Consider the following 24,195-nt stretch of genomic DNA (forward strand, 5'->3'; position numbering starts at 1 on the left):
GCTCGTATTTTTTATGCATTATTCCAAGGTTTGGGTCAACTAGTTTTTTTTTTTCGAAGAAAGGAGGAAAAATTTTTGAACTCGTCGAATAATACTTATTAATTAGTGGAACGACCGGTGAAAAGTTAGAATTGAAATTAGAAATTGACGAATCTCGCGTGGAACGAGTCACGGAGCGCGGTAATTTGGGCGGGCAATTAAATCGGTTGGCGGTAGCGAATGCTAATTAAAATTTGTACGTTGTTATCGGTTTGTCGCGTGGTTGATCGTTAACCAAGGGAGCGCAGGAAAGCGCACGTTTGATGGGCCGCAGGAATTGGACGTGAGCTACCTTGCAAATTCATTGCCGCTTTATTTTATTACGCGGCACAACGGTAGGAAAATTGGCACAAGATTGATGGTGTCCCGTATTTCTGTCAAACGCAAAATTCACCAAACTCCGCTTACCTCCGCGCCCTCTCTTGTCATAAATACATATTAACCTGATTTTCCCTACATCATTTTTCACTTATCGATAAGCCATACAAATGGGGAGCCATTGACACGGCCAACAAATTGAATAAAATTATCCGTAGCCGTAGGTTTTTGTTTTTGAATTTATGAAATAAAGCTATAGCTTTTCTTTTTTCCCCTCTCCCTCCTCCTTCCCTCGTCTATTCGTTGTTTCACTTTGTTGTACACGCAGTATATCGCCGGTATTAACAAGATACGATAAATTACGAATTACGGATTCTCTTGAACGTCTAATTCTCGTCAATTAATATTGGATTAAATAAAGCTATTATTCATCAAGTTTCACATTGCGGTTCGCGAAACAAATTTTTTTAAAAGAATCACGAGCTCCGTTCATTTAATTTTTATTTTCCCGTCCCGTCCGTGTCTTGCTTGCCTTTCAGTGACCCGAGTCAATAATACGTCATCCATTGAAGAATTCGGCATCACTCCACCATAATAATACTCGAAAGTCGTCCTTATTTGAAGGTCAAATATATCACACTCACACTCGCAACGGAACTGAAAAAAAGAAAGATGTCGTGATGAAAGAAAGAGAGGCAGAAATGTCGCTTTCCCACGATTTACCGTCCATACGATCCTAAATACGATCCCCCACTGAAAGATTATATTTACACGGCGCAGAATTACTTCGAAAGCAGTGGTGATCGCTCGTTTTAACCCGCCCTGCTATTATTATTTACCCCTCTCCTTCTCTCTCCTCGTATCCGAATTCGAGGGGAATGAATCTAACTAATCTAACTAATCCAACACTCTTTCTCTTTCTCCTTCTTCTTCCTCTTCCTCAGCTCGTAGGATTGTTGCAGCACGCGTTGGATTTTCAAATGTCGAGGAGGAGTGGGAAGGGCGGGGATAGGAAACTTTACGGAAATGGAAAAAGTCTGGGAAGAAGATTCCTGCCCGTCCTCCCGTTTGGTCACGGGACACGGACGTCGAGGTTATTCTTTGCTTCCCTCTCGCTGGTGGACCGGCAAAAAGTCGATACGCCACTGCGGCGAATTTTCAACGTCGTCGAGAGCAGCCCGGCCGCGATTCACGGTGGACGCGTTCACGCGGAGATCGAAGTTTTTATCGGAATCCCCCACTCGGAATTATATTATGGAGTTCAAAGTCCGGCGGGCTAATGCTATTCGATTTACTTCCGCGGGGAGAATGGATGGGTATCCCGTGATGTATATCCACTCCACGTTTTTATGTATTTTAAAGGGAGCGGGAAAGAGGGAAATCGTTATCGGGGAATTTTCGTTTCGAATTTTCTGGCTGGAAGGAATACGATTGTTAATTTTTTTTTTAGAGATTTTCGAACGAGAATCTTTGGAGATCTTGTTTGATCTCTTTCGAGGAGAATCTTTGCGATTAATTCCACGCGGAGGGAGGCAGAGCTTTCTATTATTCAAAGAACAATTATTAATTCCTTGTCCTTATAAATAATTTTCACAAACTGCATATCCCGAATCTTGACGGTAATCCATATTGATTAGCTCGTTTCGTACGCTGCCAACCAGGTTCTAAAACATATTTGTGGCACGATACTAGACGAGAATAACGTAACACTTAGGCAAAGCGTAGCTAAGGCAAAGCGTGTGGTCCGAGGATGGATCGAGGATTATCTCTTAGATTTGTTTAATTTCAGCGAGACAACAGCGAGTTGTTGATTGCAAATAGAATCCCATTTAAGCTGACGACCCGAAATTTTGAAGAAGAATTATAATGGACGTATAAAATCTAATATTTCTTTAGAGACACATGGAGATACATTAAAAAACTTAAAAGTACAACAATACTTTTGCTAAAGTATAGGAGGCAGTACAATAAAAAAATCTTCATAATATTATTTCACCGCGAATTCAACTGATACGTTGCATCGTTTTTTTTTTTTTAGGGAACAGCATATTCTCTCTTCGCACTAACGTTTCGCTAATAAAGAGGAGACATTCGGGAAGTTTCAACCTTTTTTTTTTCCTTCACTTCACTTTAATATTTTATATTACGCGCACAAGATACACCGTCAAATTTACATTACAAAATGTCCAAGTTTTAACCGAGTTGTAGAAAATATTTCAGCTAAATTATATCGTAGCTCGATCATTACATACGAAGGTTATTAAAAACGTGGCGATAATTTAAAAGTTAATTTCGCGAAAAAGAAATTATTACCATTGCTCTACGCACACACGCAGAACTTTTACACGCGATAAAGTCGCAAGATCTTTGGATTAAATAAGATGGAAGATGGACCGTACCAAGTGAGTTTCTTGGACAAACTCCAAACGAAAAGTCGAACACATTTTCCTTAAACGATGTTTTTTCACTCTTTCGATCGAGGAAATAAAACGATTTTTCCCCGTTTCCCGTAAGGGATAGATACGTGACCAACGTGAAGAGAAGAGGTGAGCTCGATGGACAACAGAGCGATTGTGACGTCTCCTCCTCCTCGTCATCCCTTCGTTCGTTCGTAAAATTCATCGAGAAACAAAGGGAACGAATCGTCTGAATTGGGCGAAAAGTGAAGGGAATTGGAGTATCGATGAGAGAAACGCGAGGCAAAGGGTTGGGGAGAAAAGCTCGCTCGACGGGATTATTATTAAAAGAGGATGGGACGAGACTGTGCTACTCGTGTCGTAAATTAGTGACGATTTTTCGACCGTTGGAGAGATGAAGTCGGTATAGAGAGAGGAAAAAAGATGAAAGGGGGAAGGGAAACCCTGAAAAGGCGAAGGATTAAAACAAGAGAAAGAGAGGAGGGGAGGGGGAGGAAAAAAAAGAAAGGATCAGTCGGGGCCGTTGGAGGAGAAAATTAGGGATCTCGCAAAGCGAGAAAGAGCTCGAAAAAACAAAGAGTTGGAACAAGTAGAGGCGGCAAGTGGAGGGAAGAGGAAAGAAAGAGGAGGGAAAAAATACGGACAGGAAGGTACGAGAATAGACGAGAATAATGAAAAGGGACGGCAGAGGAGAGGAATCGACGCAAACATCGAGGTTGAGAACAAGCGCGTGGACCACCGCGTGTAATTGCAACGAGAAAGTGAGCCGGCCGAATCGGGGACACGGTACGTGACACGCGAAAAATTGGATAATGCGAATTGGCGGTAACAACCGGGATGGGTGGCAGTGTTGCCGAATAAAATTGCTGGCAACGATGCGCGTGCCGAGGATGATCGTACATTTCGCGAGTGACGTGGTTACGAGCAAGTGCGAAATTGATAATTCATCGTCTTCTTTCTCCTTTTTCTTCCGACCAAACGCACGAATCGAATCGTTCTTTTCTTTTTCTTTTTTTTTTTAATAATCCTCGAGTTTCGCGACGAAACTGAAACTCGACGGATGAGAACCACTGATGAGAGCCGAGACGGTGGTCGAAAATTTCGTAATAGCGGTCCAACAGGCGGCGTTGCTTGTAAATTCTCGTGCAATTGGTTCCTTCGAGGGGGAGGGGAGGGGAGGGAAAAAAAGAGTCGATAATCTTGGCGAGTTCACGTTTGCCTGGGGGGGAGACCGTTGTGCACGGATTATTCAGAGAAGAGAAGAGGAGAGTAGTTTCGTGCGAGGCGGGTAATTATGGAAAGTTAGTGCTCTTTGATCGAAGTGAATCCGTATATTTTATTGACAAACTGGAGGTACTAACTTTTCCATTAGGAGACACTAAGGATTTCCCAACAGGGGAATAAATCTTGCGAGTTGTTCTCCTCTCGGTGTTTGCTCAAAGGGAGGGTGTAGGTACTCTTAAAAATTGCGTTTAATAATGCATATACTTTGCTTGTAAAGTGGAGATAAAAGGGAGCAGCAGTTTTCTTTTAAGGAATCGGTATTTAGGAAAGAAATTTTGTCGCGTTATTTGTCGGCGAAGAGTTTTACAACTTTTGCAATTAGCAAAATTCGTTGAAACGTGAAAATGTGAAACGATTCAAAATATAAAATAGTTTTCCGCCTAAGTTATATAAAGTTTCTTTTGAATTTTTCACTGATAAAAAATTTCTTACCCAAGATTTTGCACGACGTTTTATCCGACGTTTTATAATGTAAAATGTCTTATTTTATTAAAAAATAAAAAAATCATCTTCGTATCATTTTAAGAAGGATATCGAAAATTTTATAGATTATATTGCCTCGATAAAATACTTTTATCATTAATTTTGATGCCGTGATTCCATATATTCATTGCTTCATGATGAAACGAAACATTACCTAATTGAATTGCTGTTACTAATCACGTCGAGTGCCGGTTAACAGTGACTCCATGGCATTTAGCATGTTAAACGTATTCATCTATATACGTGTACCAGAATTGTCGCCCCGCGACAACCATTCTCGTTTCGAATCGAGGATATTTGTATTTCCATTCAGTAGAAAATATCAACGACTCGTATTAATTTAAAGAAAAATAACTTTCGAAAGATTAGAATTCAATTTGAAAAATTGGAACGTTTATCCGCAACTATTATTACAAGGAACCGAGTTTCTTCGATTTAGAAAATGTTCATATCATGAGATGAAAATGGAAAAACCGCACAGGTAAACCCGATATTAACCGATGTGAAATTTATTTAACGTTTCCGATATTTCAACTCGAACGATTCGGAACTTCGATTAAAGTTTAATTGCTTCGCATCACCGGAAGCGAGCCGCGTTGAAAATGACATTTTCACCGTATCACTTTTGTTTCGCCGTGATAAATAGCACTTTTATAGTCTCCCACTTCGTTTATCGCCCTCGTTTCATTTAATGTTACGTAAAATGCCGTTTTCGTTTCTGTCGCTGATATCAAAAAATGTGTATACATATATATATATATATGTATATCGATGGAACCGTTTCGAACTCGTTACGATTAAAAAAACGATTTTTAGAAAACCTTATGAGAGTAAACCTTTCGAGTCGAAAGGTATCGTGGAACGTTGAATTGTTCGTATCCTGCACAACAGGACAGGAGGATGAGGATCTTCGATGAAATGAAGTAAGTCGGAAGAAAAGGAATACAATTTTTTTGAAACTTTATTTTCGTATATTTTTCAAATATAAATGAAATTTTGAATTTGACGAATCAGACTTCTTGCTTTTCACACGTTGAAAACGATAATATGATTTTGATATTTGATTGCGATCGAGAAATTGTACAATCTGTAGATTTTCAAAATTAATTTCAATGTTTTTTTTAATACACTTTTTATTTTTAGTCACGAAATTAAATGATTGCCTGGGTTTAAAAAAAGAAGAAGAATATGCAACGAATTTCCATTCACGAATCTTGCTTTCAACTAACTTTTTCGAAGATACTGTGAGTGAATTCCAAAAAAAAAAAAAAAAGGAGGAGGAGGAAGGAGGGCGGAAAATTTTCTCGTCGTTTCGTACTTAATTTCGTAAGTTTTACGCGATATTTCCTGGCGTATTTCTCGAAATTGAATCGATTCGACAATTGAATCGCGCTTAGCGAACGCTTAAAGGGGACAAGCGAGAGTTTTAATTATGCGGTTGAAATTTTGCGGGAAATTCGTAATTCGAGCGCGTGCAAAGCATGTAAAAATATAGATGGTCGAAACGCATGTTCGTTTTCGTGTGCCGGGCACACCTCCAATGTACACACGGTTGAACTCCGTTGTGGCTGATCTTTAACGAGTTATTCTACTGCGCCCGATTCAAGTCGCGGAACACCACCGGCTACAATTACAATCCGACCGTCGAAATTATAAAATTGAAAATTGATCGATTTATCTCGATGCCGCGAGATTGCTCTTCGGTTTTGTCGATTTGTCGAAGAAACGAGTTTTCGTTGCATTCGCAATTTCTCTCTTCGCTTCTTTCGCCTGGCAGAAGACCTGTTTGTGATGTCGTATCGATTTATACGTGTATAAATGGATGGATATTTGAGGAAACAAGTGATTCGTACTTTGCTTTAAGAAATAGACACGTTTCAAATTATGGTAATTTCACTTTTATAGTCGCGTCTTAACACTAAATCTATCGACAGTTCTTGTATACTTATGCTCCAAAATGACCAAAATGCTTAAAAAAGTTAATCGTTTTTATGATACAATTTCGTCGTAAAATTTCGTCCAAATTTATTTTTATATAATTTCAATTATAGTTAAAAAAAAAGCTCTTCGTCTGTTTCTCCATATTGTTTTCAGTCAGGGAAATTTCTTGTTCGTCGCACACTAATCACTCCCCAATTTTGAAACGCCTTGGCATTTTTATGATAAATGTTATAATTACAAGCGTACAAGCATATACAAACAATACAAAATTCATATCAAAGTTTCACTTTTTCCTTTTCAAACACGCGAAACGATGGCTTTCTTGTTGAGTTTGTTATTATTACCACTTTGAGATAGTCTTTTCTTTGTACAGGACAGAGTAGAAATATTTCTTAGAAAGAGAAAAAAGGTAAATACCGAAGAATCCATTGTATGCATATTTTAGGAAGAGTCATAAAGTTTGATAGCGATGTAATAACTTTAAATATGCACGTAATAGCTTTCTCTCTCTCTCTCAATATTATTATTCAATTATATTTTTTTTCGAATAATTTATCACGTAACAATCAATACATACATTTAAATCGTAATTCAATGTAGAAATAATTACATTAGTGCAATTTTCAAAATCGTAACACTGTTTGAGAAAAATTCCTGTAATTCTCGTGTTTCTCGAGTATCGTGGAAACGTCGGCCTTATCAAATGTAATTGATACCGCAAATTGAATTGATACGTTATACAAAGTCGCGGGAATTAAACACGGGATTAATACGCGGTAGACGTTATAAAGTGGTTGGCGAGTGTATTTCGTGAGAAGTTGTGCTTGCATATCTCGGCCAAGAATTTGTTGTTTGCGTACTTTAATACGTCGTAAACGTAAAGATATCGGGGGAAAGTAATTGCGCCGTTGAATGAAATACAATGCACGCAACGTAAACTGGGAAGCGTAAACTTGTCTTAATTGGTTCAACAAATAGCTGGAAATAATAACTGGATGTATGGATTAGTAAGCATGTAAAATTGTATCTAATGAAGGGAAGAAGAAGGAAGAATCGATTTATAATATTCGAATTAAATTAAATCAATCCGCTTCCAGTGCGATAATTCTCTCGAATTTGAATTTTTATGCTATCAAGGATAAATATAAAAAGGTGAATAATAATTTTTCTTTGAAATTTTTCTTTTGAATACGCGTGAAAATTTGATGGAAAAGATTTGAATTGGTTACAACTGTTTATCACGATTTTATTAAATTGATTCTTTCTTCGAAACGTATGTTTTAATTAAGTTAGACTAGATAAATTAAATAGATCATTTTATTTTATACAATAAATAATTTCATGGCAATAAGTGTGAATATTCTCCTAAATTAAAAATCCATTTATATTTACTTTACACAATATTTACTCAAAAAAAAGAAGCGAAGAGTCTATCGATTTATTGTCTCACAAGTTACAAGTTAAATGAAAGAAAAATTTAATTACACCATGGAGAATATCGATAACAGAAGAATAACAAAGAACGATATATATCCATTCGTTTCAAGCGGAATATCTTGACACACGAGCTCGTTAGTTCTGACGTCTTTCACGCTGGTCCAAAATGAAAATTAATTGCTAGATACTCCTCAGAGACAGTTCCCATATTTTTCAAGATATTGTTCGTCGAAAATATTATAATATATAGCTCGGCTTCTTGGATGTAGAAAATATCGAGTGGAAAACTGAGTGGAAATCGGGGGTTGAACTGTTGGAGATGAAAGGAAAGGTAGTCGGCACGATTGTAAATCCATCTTGGAAGAGGGATTAAAAAGAGCGTTGAATGGGCCGGTTCCCATGATTATTTAATTCGTCGCCAGACCGACTTTTGTGGCGCCATCTTTTAACCCCGGCCTTTCTTACCGTTCGCCGCAAAACTTGCTCGTCAAATATTGATGCTGCCTTCGAAACACTTGAAATTAGTTTTTGCGATTGCTCGCAATTCCTTTAATTTATTCAATTATTCAAGTTTTATCTGGCTGCGAAGAATTTTAAATACGGTGTTTTTTTTTTTTTTTTCTTCCTTTTTTGAATGTTCAGAATCATTGTTCGAAGAACACGTTCAAGGTGAGAGGAAACAATGATTTCGTAGTTGTACAATTAATATTTCGAAAATTGTACTAATTTTTTTCAACGAAACCGTCGTTTTTATTATACGACAATAAGTTTCCAGGAACAAAGTTTAACTTTCACGTTGTAAAGCGTAGTGTAAAGCGTGCAAAGGATGGGTTGGTAAACAATATTTAAACGCGTCTCCGCTATTTCTCAACAATTTCTAACTCAATTTCCAATTCAAATCGCATCGTAATAATCACGTAATTGGCACATTTGTACATTCGAGTCGACGCGAAGAAATCCAAGTATACAATTCAATTCGAGGAAAATTAATCGAGAAGAATAGGCGCGTATTATGATAGCTCGAGGAGGATACGATTTATTTCGAACGTGTATTATCGCCGGTTAATAAATGATCAATCTATTTCAGGCTTGTTCTCCACTCCACCTATAAATATATAAACTCGATTCTTCGTTAAATATTTTATCGGTCACCGAAGATCCGATCAACAGTTTCACACGTGTGAAATTCTCGTCCCGATCCGGTTGCTCCAAGTGCAGAAGGAGAGAGAGAGAGAGAGAGAGAGAGAGAGAGAGAGAGAGAGAGAGGGAAAAGGAAGAAAAATAAACTGGAATGCTTTTTATCCATTTAGTTCGGTGTTAATCCAAAGTCTATAAAACACACAGCGATGCTGGATCAGGATCCCATTGCCCTTTGGCTCTCTTTTAGCCGTTGTTACCAGCTTATCCCCTTCCAAACTGTCAGCTCGATCGAGAATCGCTCGGTGTGATACGTCTACGGATAACGAGGATAAATCCAACGAAGAACGGAGGAAAAAAAGAATCTCTAAAATCTTTCCCCTCCCCCCTCCCCTTCTCAACGTTTTAATTCAACGTTCCAGCAAAGCTATCATTATCGTCGAATACTTTCTCGTCTCTCGTTTTGCGCACACTCGTTTTCAATTCTCCTTTGAAATTGGATGAAAATTAGGATATCACGCTGCGGAATCAAACTCGAAGAATTTCGAGCGCGTTGACAATCGTGGCCGGTAGTTGGAAAACTACCGTTTCCGTCAGAAAGAGAGAGAGAGAGAAAGAGAGGGGAGGGGGAAGGGGAAAACTGTCGACCAAATATATCGTCGCAATGCTCGAGTTTCGATTGCAGTTATCCTCCTCCTCCCCCCCCCTTTCCTGAAAATTGCACAAACCCGTCTTAGTTTCCATACACGAATTTCCACCCCTATTTGTCATGCTTGTACCCGAGGCTACTTATTTGTACACGTCTCTCCGCATAGTGATCACGAACCACCAAAACTACCATTCCCGGAATGATCGATTTCTCTCAAGAAAGATCAGCTCCAGTTTCCACGATGCGTTAGTTTGATCGAGTACGACGAAAGTTTTACTTTCCTTCTCTCCACACCTTCTTCGTACACCAACCGTTTTATTCTTAATAAAAACGATGATACTTGTGATCATTTTCCAAGATGCTCGACGTATCTAAAAAATATTTCCACGGAATATAAGACATTTCGTTATTGGGTTCATTCGTTGGAATCATTCGTGATCCAATCAAAAGGGGATCGAAGCTCTTTCGTTCGCTTATGACGTAACACCGATCTTTATCCAGAATCTATCTATACGAAAGGTGTCGAAAGGTCGAAGAGTTTAAACCCGAGGAAAGGCGGCAAACGTCTCTGCGGAGCGTTTGATTGTTGGGCGGAATGGAACGGTGGCGAGATTCGATATTACCCCGTCGGAAAAGTAATTTACGGTGTCGTACGGATTTCATCCGCGATCGTGGAAATCGAAACGATTCATAAAGCGAGATAAAGCTCGCTTTCAACGATTTCGCGTCTTCTTTTTCTTACTTTCTTGTTGTTGCCACGACACACGGGAGGACACGGTTGCCAGGTTTGGTTGTTTTCATCATCAAACCCTGTTCTCGTCCTCTTTTATCGGAGTTTCGAGGCCCAACTCTCGCCGAGCGATGTAATTGGGTTTGAAAGGAAAGAGGATGGAAGTTCGAGACAGTTTCGGGTTGTAAGACAAAGAGACAAGTTTAAAGCTTCTGCTGAAAGCAGTTTACACGCAGGCCGACCTGTTAAATAGCCTGCTCTCCACCCAAGATCTCCCTTCCCCTTTGAGCGATAAACCGTTAAATTTTCACCAACTTGACAAAAGCATAAAGGGATGGTAATTGTACTCGTTGAAGCCATACTTTGCACGATCTTTTCGATATTTGCGGGAAAATTACCAGGAAAGGAGAGGGATAATGCTTAACCCTAACAATTAATCGATCCTTCGAATCGTATCTCGACAAACTCGCGAGAATTCAATTTAATTAGAGATTTTCGTTGAAAATCCGCCCTAAGTGGCGTAATCATCAGCCGATATTGCGTCGCGAGCTCGGCAAAAATAGAGCTGTCGCTATTCCCGCCCTCGTTATCGCCCCCCATTATCGTAACCGTAACCGTTATTGCACGCGAAATCGAGCCCCTCCAATCCCATCAACGATTCGAACGCTGCGTTCCCCAACCGATTTTGCGCGCGTCAATCGGCGCGGCGCAATTATGACAGGTGGTTGGTATGGGAGAGAGAGAAAAGAGAGGAAAAAATCGGCACTTTGGCGAATTTTCGAACCGTGTCCACGATCGGTTGCCGACAGATTTATCCGGGATATCACGCGGGCCATCGAGCGACGCGGTTATCCGGTCCGGATGGAAAAAATGACAACGGTCGGCCGGCTCGTTTCGATTAAGATGAATTTATGTTATGCGAGATGAAAGGATTATTCTTTCGTTCGAACAGATCATTACATCGATTGCGATTGCGTAGCACAATTGGTGTATTATCGTGTTTCCACGATTTTCAAGTGTATATCTCGAGATGCCTTTTAAACGAGTTGTTTGCCGCGAGACAAAGCGCGAGAAATTGCATCGTTATCGCAGGATTTCGATACGAGGCGAGGCACAAATTGGCAGCGAAAGCTCGACTCTCCTAAGTGGCGGAGAACAGCCAATCGAGGCTGATCCGCCGTAATTTCGAACTCTCGTTTCTAAGAAGCTTGGGAGGAGGAAGAGGAGGAAATTTGCAGTTCAAAATATTTAAAGATCGAATATCGATACGAGACGAGTGACAATTAACCGCTTCGTTCCAAGTTCTCGAAATCTTGCTAATACATATAACGATTAAGAAAATTAAAAATTAATTACAAATATTAGCCAGCAAAGCTGGCTAAATAACGGAAAATCTCGAGCGAAACGCCGATTTATTAAGGTACGCGATTCTAAGGCAGTTGAAACGAACGAGGCGGTGGCCTGATATCGATTCGCTTCACGCCATTTTCGAGAAATTAATAATTGCCACGTATCGATAAGTATGCAACAGCTGCCGATATTGAATTAACAGGGCGCAAGAATTCGATCGATCGTGCCCCAACTTTCCTCGAGAATCTTCGTATCGCTGAGAAATAAGTTTCGTCCTCGAGCTTTCGACCGCCCACGACGCGCTTATTACGAAGCTGGAACGATAATATCTGGAGGGAGAGTGGTTGCGTGCGGTAAATAGATAAATGCCGACTTGAAGTGCATGAAACGTGAAGATAGGCGAATCGGGAAAATGTATTGCCACGGAAACAATTTGCATTTAGATCCCTCGATATTTCAAACGAACGGGGATCGCGTTTCGCGACTCTTGTGAAAATTTCGTGCCCCCCTTCTTTCGCTTATCTTTCGGACTATCGTTGATTCGGGATCGAGAATTTTCTTCTCTTCCTCGGATCGTTCGATTATTGGTGATGGAGTAAGGGGGAATATGCTTTATACGAGTTGTTGTAGCGAGAAAAGAATCGAAGTGGAGTTTCGTTAGAGGGAAATTAATAAATTTTCGGAATTAATTTTGAGTTGGTTATAATAGAATTAACGGGAAATTCATTAGTACACGTATAACGCGTCAAGTAATTGCGGTATCTTTGACCGGTGACGTGTTGAGGTATGCAACGACGAATTAATTAAAAGAGAAGGGGAGAAAAAGGTAGAGGATTTAATAACAAAATCGTTATCGTTAAGGGAAAGGAATTTTGATCATTTTCAATCGATCGATCTACCTTTTCTTCATTTTCCTCCGACATCATTTTAATCATTTCAAACCGTCAACTTTCTTTCGAACAGAACGTAAACAGAACGATAAACGAGAAAATATTTTTTAATACTTTTATTTTCTATATTTTAAAATAAAATTTAGTTGGGCTATACATATTGGCTGTCCAACTGTCAAATTCGTAGAAATTGTATCAAGACGCACGCATGGTTCGGATTCGAATTATATATTCCAATTTCATTAAACCTTCGTACATATACACTCTTCTCGCTTGATTCGTAATTTCTTCTTAAATACAAACGCAAATAATTAAACGATTTCACATATAATTGGAAATTGGCTTGTCTCGTTTCAGCGATCACTCAGGGATCGTACATCAGATACTACACGGCCGTCTGGTACGACACCGCGGCCCTGAAGGAGCATCGGAGCAGAACTCGTCGTGACGCTTCTTCGAGCTCCGGCTATCCGGGAGACGCGACGCTGAATCTACGTCTTCACGCTCTCGACAGGTTGGTCGAAAAAGAAAGCATCCACTCGCTCCACCACGCTTTCGCTTCGAGGGAGAAAGAAATCGAGGCGGTAACGCGGTCAACAGTGGGGCGGGGAGGAGGGTGAGAGAGCTTTATCGGAGGAAAATTCCAGTTTCTCGCGGCTGTCAAAGGCGGAATAATCTATGGATGAGCGGCCATTTTAACGGCGGTAGCGCGGGGAGGAGGGGGAGGGGGTTTATAAATTTTCATTTCGGCTCGACGTCGACAGACAAACATTGGCCGTGATGTATAAATGATCGCGTTGTGGTGCGCGATCAGCTCGACGAACGAACGGGGATTTTAAATAAAAAGGATGTTTTCGTCAAATTTTTTCGAGTCGTCGAGATGAAAATTATATATCTGTGCGACCGATAGATAATTGCTCTTTTCATTATTCGATTAGGGTTTTTTGTATCGAATTATCGGAATATGAATAATATTAATTTCGGTGAATTATTATTCTTATACGTTGGAATTTTATGAAGATTTCAGAAATCCAGAAAAAATATGATTCGATACACACAGGACCAGTGTTGGTGAATTTGCATATGGAATATGGGACGGGATTTTTTTTTTTTTTTTTTTTTTTTTTTGAGGCTTCACTCTCGAGAAAATTATATTTGAAAACTCGACAAATTACTCGTAAAATTTGTTAATTTCCAATCCGATACGAGCGCGCGATCAGCAGAAAGTTTTTTCATTTTTGAAAATGCAACGAAAATTTTGCCATTTTTTTTTCTCGAAAATTCGTTGATCACACGTAAATATATCTAATTTATTATCGACCAACGCAAGTTCTCTCTCTCGTCCCAGAAATTCAGAAAATTATTCGGAAATTATATCGGCGAGAGCGTATAATATTTTTTTTCAGATACTTTTCGATATTACTTGACAACTTGCAATCAAAGAAATCGATTAAAAACACGTTATAAAAGGGTAAGATTTTCCTTTGATTACGATAAATTTTAATTTTTTCAAATTTCTAAATTTCCAGATTTCGAAATACGTTCGTACGAAAAATGAGAATAAGAAAATACTCGAATTCGTTTACCTTTGCTGAAAACGAATTGAAAAGTTTGGCAATTTTCGACACGCCATATTGACGATGATTTTCCCTTCGAAATAACGCAAAGGAAAATCGCGTTGGCTCACGATGCAAAGGGGTAATTATATTATGCACGCGAAACGTTCTCGAGGGTGAACACAACTTTCCACGACTATATATAATTGAACCAAAGAAGTCGAATTTTCTTACCAACCAGCCAGTTTCATTATATATTTCGAGCGTGCAAATTTACGCGTAATTCAACGCGTCAGCAATAGAAATGAACATTCTTGGAGAAGTATCTCGGCTAAATGAAACATCGAGCGAGATACCGAATTGTTCAAAAGCCCTTGTTGCGTTGTATAAAAGAAATTTCGAATCATCGTTTTATTTTAATAGCTCCGAGATGATCCTAGTTAAAATATATAATAACGATACATAAATTAACGCAAAGTATAACAATATATTCGATCATCCATCTAAATCCCTGCAACAAGGGGGATACTGTAATTGATCAGGGGAGGGAGTATATAAATAGCCGTATAAAAAAGAATAAACGGAATAAATTTACATGATTTACCAATTAAGGGAATTATAACGTCAAGAGCCGTGGTAACGATGGAAAATCGATACGAGATACGTTATGACGAGATAATCCCTCGAACGAGTTGTACGGATCGTAGTAATGGATGCACGATTATCCCCGTTGCGCATTATCCGAATACACGCGATCGTCAGCCTTGTGCGACATTGACTCGACACGGTGGCCGTATGCTTGCAACCGACGCAACCACGTCAAGTGCCTCTAAATCTCCGCCTCACGAGAGACCTCTGTTCCGCCATCACTGCTCCTTCGATTCCTCGTCTCCTCAATCTTCCTCCCGGAAGAGAGTGGTTTCCTTGCCTCGTCCAACCATCTTTCTCCGCCATCCTTCATGTTCATTCGAACAATCCATCCTTCATCCGCCGTATTATTTTTTCCACCCTGCTCGAAAAGTGTCTTGGCGACGAATCCGTTCTTCGAGCGCAAGTGGAATTAACTTTCGGCCTGAAAAATTAGTTTCGAGGATCAAGTTTCATCTGGAAATGAATTTTATTCATCGCTCGTTCCCCGTCCAAATAAATTTTATTCTCACGGAAGGGAAAAATTATTACGCAATTCGGCGAGAAATTCGTTGCCAACCTGTCGTGTCATACCACACCCCCTCCCACTCTGACCAATTCCCTCGCTTTTGACTTTTTAAACGCAATTTCGTCGCTTCTTCCTTCTCAAATACGTACAATAGAAGAGCGAACCCTTCGCCGATTCATGCTCAGCTCAATGTCGAACAAACCACCGAGATCAACCGCGGGGGAATCGGCCTCCATCTTCCTTCGTTCCTCCTCTTCTTCCTCCGTTAAGAAGAGCATTCGCCACGAGATATATATCGCCCCCTTTTGATCCGACCTCGGTGAAATCGCGTGCAAGGTGGCTGCGAATTCCCCATCCTGGCCAGCTCCACGCCATCCCCGCGGCATTAAATTTTCCTCGAAATACGAGGATGGGGAGGGAAAAATAGTGGCGGCGAAATTTATAAATGCGTGTTTCGGATAAGGGGGTGGCTTTATCGATTTCGAAGAAATTTACAAGTTGCATCGCTTGACGACCCGATAAATTAGGAGGACACGAGGGATCGTATTTGAAGAAGTTTCGTTTCCGTTTTATTTGAATAAGATCACGATTCGGTGGATGTTTAGTGGACGTGGTTGGGGGAAAGTTTTCGTTCTATAAAACTTGGTTTCTATTGCTTGATTCGGTTATGGAGCGGTTGTTTTACGAAGGGGGAGTATGAAACTGGAGAGAAAACAAATTCTGAAATTCTTGCGGCGTTTCGATAAAGCTAAGCAGAGGATAAATTCGAGGATGGTACGAGGTTAGATGTCGTATCGATGCTCGTATATTTCAAAGATAGTCGAACACGAATCTTGCTTTCCAATCAAGCGAGAGTATATCGAATAAGCGCGCGCTTTTATTATCTCCCGTTCAACTGGGCTGGGTTCAGAAGAATGATTCGTTTTAAGGAAACGTGAAAGACACTCTCGTCCACTTGCGAAAAATTTATTATCCCCCTTTTTTTTTCCAATTTCTAATTGGAGAACGATTCAATCACGATCAAAAGTTTCCGACATATTATTATTATAAAATCGTGTCGATTTACAAACAAAACATATATTTGTACAATTTCAACCACCATCGAAAGAATTCGGTATTCCATCCACGATGCGGTATAATCAAGAGGAGGATATACAACAAAGAAGGGGGAGGATTATCGAGGAGATCGCCGAGTTGTTCGAAAAAGGATGAAACACACGGTTCACCCTGCTAACTACAAACGGGTAGTTAAGAGCGATTGTTATCGTTTGGACAATGGGATATCGCGACAAGGATGGTTATTTTCGAATTAAACCCCCTTCGAACCGAGAGATAAAGGGATGCAATTAAAATCAGCCACGTAGTCTGAAATTTCGTTTCTTTTGTCCCCCACTTGTCCAGGCTTAATTGGAGGGTTCGTTAATGAGTGATAATCGTACATACTGTTGCGAGTAAACCAGCGGCCCGATACGCTTCCAATTAACCTTAATACCGGATACTTATCGCGCTCGAGCCAATCGCGTCGTCTAATTGTAGAAATTTCGGACGTGGCGAACGGTGGAAGGCCACCCCGGAGAGCGTGTTTCGCTCGGAATCAATTCGAAATCGATTCCGTCGAGGCGAGGCGAGCGTGTTTCCGTATCACGAGAAGAGAAACAATCTCTTGCTTATTAAACCCCTGTTTATCGAAACCTACCTTTTACCACCGATAAGATATTCCATTAAGTTTTGTCGTCCCCCCTTTGCGCTTTCGTCGAGCTTCTCTTAACATTACACACTCGTCGTTGCCACTATTTCCCGGAAGGAGAAATCGCGTCTCGAATAAGAAACGTTAAATTGAAATCAAGAAATGTAAAATGATTTTCTCTCACGTTCACTTAAAATTGAATATGCTTATTCCGTTCTTTCGAGTAGATTTTTCAGAAATGCGAAAATGGAAATTGCATTGACAAATTTACGAATTTTGAAAGTGAAAAAAAACTTATAATTACATTGCAATTAACGTGACGCATGACGTGAAAATAATTAACTTTAGTTATTATAGTGACCACTGCGGAAGTGGATAGATCCAGCGGTATTAATCAGCGAGGGAAGAACGTTCCAAGGACGATAGCATAAAGCAGCGAGGAGGGGGCAAGAAATAGCTTTTACTTCTCGCGTTTTCCCCCTCGAATGTACGAATTACGAGGTAAACGAGGTTGTCGCGGGTGGAGCGTGTTGCAACTAATCCCATTTCTCAATGGTACACGCATCACTCACACATCGCTCCTGATTAATCGTCCTTTCGAGGAGGAGGCGAGCCCGCCCCCCCTCCCCCGCCGTAAATTGAGCAATAACGCGAGCAGCCTCGACAATAATTTTCGATTCAGCAACCGTGAATTTCCATAAATATTCCAACCCTTGTTTCCAGTTGTTTCGAAACGGTTAACGTTTTGGACGTTTGGAGCAACGAAGCAACGTTTTGATTTGAACCGGTGTGCCGGTTGAAAGCTAGTTGCTGGTACGATTTGTGGGAGGAGGAAAGGATTGAAGAATTGAAATTAAAGCAAGTCGTCGTGTCGTCGCTTGGAGATCGAAGAATTGGGATATTTATATTAAATATACAACGATGCGTGTATTTATAAATAACCGTTTTTAGAACCCATTATTATTATACTAAGTTATTGCTATAAAAGCACAGTTAATTACACGTGTAGCTTAATAACACGTGAAACGGGGATCTCTATATAGTTGAGAGCGCATTATCGCAATTCCCTATTAAGTATAAAGCGAATTTTATGTGCCCACCTTTAAATATCAAATTATAGGGATGGGGGGTGGGGAGGAGAGGAAGGTTCTCCGTATAGAAATAGAGACATTAATTTTATCAATATAGCATCATCCGATTAAGGCTTTGATTATGATAAATCTTATTTATCGAACGAGAGAAATTTTTTATTATTATTTATTTGTTGACACCATTGTCAAATATAGCGTTTCGATTAATCCAGAATGGCAGAATTGTTCGAAATTCAAGATGGACGTGTATTCAAATATATTCCGAAAATTTTACAATTTCTTTCGATTCTTTTAACGAACAAATTTCGCAAATTTGGTTCTTCGATTATCCGAAAGGATTTGTCTCCTAATTGGTCGGGATAATCAATGTTCTATACTAATCGAAATGGATTGGAAAATTTCATTACAGATCCGATGGCGGAATAAATCGATTAATATTCTCATAACGCTCGCCCGTTCTAATTCAATTTTGCATAAATATCGAACGACGGGGGATTAATTACCCGGTCAGCATTTAAAGTTAAATTAATTGATAATCAATAGCCGATGGAATTATTAGACAATTTGGTATGTACGCCACAGGGCCCTCAAAATTCAAGTAAACCCTGATCGATTCGACTGAACATCGAACATTCCTCCTCCGTCAAAACGATCCCTTTCTCAACACTTTCGTAGCCAGCCAATCTTCAATCAACCGATGCCAAGATCAAATCTTGAAGAATTTATTCGAAAGTCTGGAATTCACTTGTACACCATTCGGATGATTTGAATTGAAAAAAAAATCACCATTCCTAAAATTTTTAATCAATTAGCAACGCTAATTATCGAGAAATGCCATAAACTATTCCACTCTGTACTCTGGGACACTCGCCGTATCATAATTAGAAACGTCTCGTCTCCACGATCCATTTCTACTCTCCTCGAAAACACTTGCGCGCGCGCACACACACTCGTACGTACGTATATTATACACATTTCGTTGGGGCTGGCAACGTCACGGCACGTCCGATGCAAATCTGCACGCGATATTGCTATCTGGCGAGTAATGTCGCGCAGATACGCGCCCCGTATCCAAACTTTGGAATAGTTGCCCCCCCTCCCGTCTATAACGCGAATGTCGTTTGCATAGTCGACCGGTGTCCCGCCAGCCAACCTTCTTCGCGGAACCCGCCCCCACATTGTATTCGACACATGTGAATAATGCGCATCGACCGCCGCTATTACCGTACCACGAGCCCATTGAACCTAGGGCTTGCTGGACGAGGGAGGGTCTCCAGCCATGGAAATTCTCCATTCTATTCCACTCGATAAGGCATACACCGAAAAGGCACGGCTATTGAAACACGGGACGCCGATTTAAGGTGATCGACAGTTGCCTTCGGACACGCGGCTGGTTTTAAAGGGGGGTATTACGAGCAACAAGTAGAAAGAATTCGTTTTTCGACAATTTTTCTCGCATTTTTCGAAAATTAAAGGGAAAAGGTGGAGTACGTATTGTGTTGATTGAGGTTTAAGGATAAACGTATGACTTATTTTTCTGAATTGTGATATGGTGGATCGAGGTGAAAAGGGGTCGAAGGATTTTTATCCCCGTATCGATTTCGCGAGTTTGTATAAAGCTCGTGAAACGTAAGGATTTATGTATCAAGTGTCATTGCTCGTTCAGCTGCGCGTCACAAACGAGCAGCAAACGTTCTCTTATGGTTTCGAGAAAACGAACTTGTTCGTGTACACGGCTTCCTTACGATTTACATTTGCGTAAGATGATTGCATAATCCAATGATAAATGCAATCAAGACGGGGTTTGAGTTTAATTTTAAATTTATTAGACCAAATAAAGGATATCATTTTTAATCTTCGGATCAAGGCAAATAAAATAAATTTTCACTCGAGCCAAAATAAATTGTGTAAACGATATTTTTATTTGCTTCCTCTTACGTTGCTGGACGTATTCGTTTCTTATTTTATCCCAAGTAATTACTTGTGTCACATTGTCGTCACAGCTCGCCGGGTAGGATCATTTTAAAGTTTCTCGAAGATTTGCAATTTCGATTCCTTCAAAACTCGCGCGAGTTTCAAGAACACACAAAGTCGGCGATCGAACGTATCCCGACTTTCTTCATTCTGTCTCGAATTGCTGCAAGACACGGATCGGTTTCGCTTCAATTTTTCCGATACTTCCGATTCGAAAGATAAATTTTTAACAATTCGATTGCCGATTTAATTATCGTTGTCTTCTTCTTATTGTTCGTCATCGATACATCAAGAGTTCAAAATCTAATCTTCGTGCCCTTCCCTCCTCTCGATTACATCTTTGGAATAGAAAACTTCTTTCTTTCCGGTCGTTGCAGAAGTTTTCTAAATTTTTCCACGCGATTGGAATTGTTTTTTGGACGAATTATTACAGCCAGTTTGCGCGAGTTGGAGAATTCTTGCTACCTCAAGGGCTCTGTAGAAACTGTAATTCAAAAGAAGCGTGAAAAATGGATTCCAGATCGACAGGTCGAAATACCACGTATCGTTAAATCTCTTCCAACGACACGTGTTTTTCGACAGATAACGCTTATCGCGCGTCTCACAACATGTTATCGGTGAATTGTTTACACGAGTTGTGAGAACATCATTTGTTATTCATTCTCTTGTCATCTTTCTTCCACGATTCTTACCAATTACATTTTCCTTCCTACTTTTCGACCGAGAACGTTGACAATTGATTTCGAAATGAAGCGAAGCGTTTGCAGTTTTCATTGATAATAATAAGATAAAAAGTTTAAATCGGTTGAGGATGATAAAACTTTTTGATAAAAAAAAGGTATTCGGCTGATCAACGACCGCCTCTAATTACTTTGACGATATTTGTTTCATGCTCGACACTTTTGCGCGAATGTAGCCAACTATCCGACTCGTTTCAACTAGAATTGTTAGCTAACGAGTTCCGTTAATATGGACGGCCGGGATATATACAGGTGGGAATGGGAAAAAGAGCCGTATTATTCCTTCCTTCATTTCATAATTAAATAAAATTTAAAACTTCGAATTATTAAAATAAACGAAACGCACGAAATGGAAAATATTCATTGCACAGTTGTTACACTATTTTCTGATTATAACCATTTACTTTTGCAGCTTGGCAGATATCCTCGCTTCACATATCCGAACACGATCGTCTTATTCTACTTATCCGAGAATGACTTCTTATTTTACCTGCATATTTTTCTACACACACGTGGAGATTCTACGTGGCTGTCTCACGTTTCTGTATGTATTCTGTCACTCCACTGTGCTGCGAAACTAGGAGAAACTAGAAAATAATCTACGTGAATACATGTATGTATTTTCTAACGCGCGAGTGAGGATTGAAAAAAAAATTTCCTACTTTTCCAATCCTCTCGCTTTAGATTCTCGCGTAATGTTCCAATTATCCAAACATTTGGATAATAAAAAAAGCGTATATATATTTTTATAACCTTCGATCGAGAATGTTATTCCTATAAGCCAGCCCTTTTTAATTGGACGCAACACGGATTATTCGATAAATCGGTATTATTTAATCGGTTTAAAAGGTAGAGAGAAATATTTTACTAACGGGGGCTTCGAAAAGGTAAGCGGTATTTCTTGAAGAAACACAGCGTGGTGTAGGTGTTTTAAACAGTTTTTCCATCGTGTTAAAGCGCGAACCTCCGCGAATCCCTGCCCGGTCCATTATGGAAATTCATTAAATCCCGGCCGTTCGAATTCGTCGGTATCCTGAAATGTAAATTTTCAACCTACCAATTCCGTAATTACTTTCGCATAATGCGCATTTATATGTGTTGCCCGTTTGCACGTTTGGCCGTGTTAAATGTTTGCCGCTCAATCATTTCGTATAAATACGTATGATTTTTTCACACACGCGAACAAGAAATAAGAATAATACGTATTTATCGTCGTCGTCGATCGATGAGAGAGAGAGAAAAAGAAAGAAAAATAAACGTATCTCTAATAAGCCAACAAGACTGCTGCACATCTAAATCACGCGTTTACACGGTGTAAAATGATTATTGGTGTAACGATATGGTAATTCACGCGCAGCTGTAATTTAATTAATGCTCCCTGTAGTATAGCCTGAGGGAGGGGGAGAACATTACCAATTTCGATGCATTACTTCCTCTCCCCCCCCTCTCTCTCTCTGATATTGGCGAAATTAATTGTTAAAAGTGCGATGGCCGCTCGTATTGGCCGTTTATTATTTTCGAAACAATTGACAATTGACATAATGAATCGACGAAAGACGAACTCTCGTGTCGTTTGCATCCAATATTCCTCTCCTTGATCGAAGAGGAACTTTTCGAAGGAACAAGAACTTGTCTCTCTCTCGGAACGATCTCAAAACGATGGAGAGAAGGGATCGGATCAGGAATTGGCCATCCTTGGTTAAAAGTCGATGGTTGTTGCGATTCTGTTCGACGAGAAATAAGAGGAAAAGAATATATACATATATATATATCGATCCTGTTTCAGTTGAGAGCAGTTGGCGAAACAGTTGGATAACCACTTCATCAGCGGCGAATTAATCGTGCAGCGCGTTGCTTTCAATGTCTCATTAGTTACATTATCGCGATGCGCAAACGCTGGAACAGCTTTCTCCGCGATGAATGATCGAAATCAGGGGAGGGGGAGAGGGCATTAACCGTGAAAAGAGACCACCGCCGTATCGTTGCGCTTAGAGACGATAATTAGGTGAAAACATCCACCCCTTCCAGGATCGGATTATCGATTGTTGTACACGGTTCCGTGTACAAATCGTGCGCGCGACTATCTGGAACACGTAAGGGACCGGTTACAATGTGTGGCCCGTGTCGAGATTATTATGCGACACACCTGGCAAGTTTGGTTAATGGCGGAACTATCGCTCTGTTTGCATCTTTCATCTTTATCGAGTAAATATTGCGATTAAATAACGATAACGTTAATGATAATTACGTCTTTAATATTGAGATTGTGAAAATGGATCTCGCAAGCACAACGAAACGAAAGGGATATACATCGTGAACGAGAAAAGAAGATTTGTAGACGATTCTCGTATTGGAAGTAGCGAATGGATCGAATTAGATGGATTGGTGCAAATGTTTAGAAAATTTTTTATCCCTTATATTGGATTCCACGTTTTATTTCGTTCAAAACCGATATTAGCGGTGTGGCGCGGCGTTGCTTCAAATGTAATAAATCGGCTTGAATTACATTTACAATAACGCGATTTCGTGAAAGCATCGTGCATCGGCAAACGTTTGTTACACAGATATATCGCGAGAACATATATCTATCTATCCGTTTAAATTATTTTTATCCCGTTTATTTTCAATCGAAACCGCGCTATACGTATATATATATATATATCGTTTGTCCAATTTTTAACGTGAAACTTTATATAAGTGCATGCGAATATTTCAACAAGTTGTACAATATATTGCCGATTGATAATCGAATCTGGATAAATCTTGTATCTTATCGATGTAAGATATTTAATGTATTTTTCGTTATTGTTGCAACGAATACGATCTTGTTGTAATTTTTATTTTTGTTTCAGGGTGTTCAAGATGAGGCTTATCAGAGACACGAGCTTATTCCACGAAAATGTCGTCTTCGAGGGATCGAACGGCCGACAAATTGCTTTCGACCCGATGCATGCCTATAGCGGAACCTTGGAGGGTAAGCGAGCAATTATTAACAATCTTTCATCAGGGTGTATTGCACTTCCCTCCACGTAGATGGAGAAAATAGAACGAGCATGATACACTTGTCCACTTTTAGCTATATTTAGTATTATATAAACGTGGAAATTAATTGTAAAATGCAAACGCGTTTGACTTTTTCACCGAGTGTAAGCAAACCTCAAGTTCGAATTGAATCAACTTGGAAGAAGAAGAAAAAGGGAAATAACGAAAGCGAAAGCGACAAAATTGCATCGATGTATACTCGCGAATTATTTAAAGTAAGCGCCTATCTTTCGATTTCGAGGGGTGAATAATTTTCATTACAAAGTACTCCAAA

General features: G+C 39.8%; 1 protein-coding gene across 2 annotated transcripts in view; it reads left to right on the forward strand.

The window, feature by feature from the left end:
• Positions 1-24,195, forward strand: part of LOC100866886 (disintegrin and metalloproteinase domain-containing protein 10) — a 133,718-nt gene that overhangs the window by 9,577 nt on the left and 99,946 nt on the right. For both annotated transcript variants that reach the window (XM_086915607.1, XM_086915610.1), the window contains exons 2-3: positions 13,033-13,189; positions 23,732-23,853. In XM_086915607.1, coding sequence (XP_086771733.1) covers positions 13,033-13,189; positions 23,732-23,853 — 279 coding nt within the window. The remainder of the gene's footprint in view (positions 1-13,032; positions 13,190-23,731; positions 23,854-24,195) is intronic.

This window comes from Apis florea, unplaced genomic scaffold (assembly GCF_048593485.1).
Source record: "Apis florea isolate Af1SG1 unplaced genomic scaffold, ASM4859348v1 contig_2153_pilon, whole genome shotgun sequence".
NCBI lineage: Eukaryota > Metazoa > Arthropoda > Insecta > Hymenoptera > Apidae > Apis > Apis florea.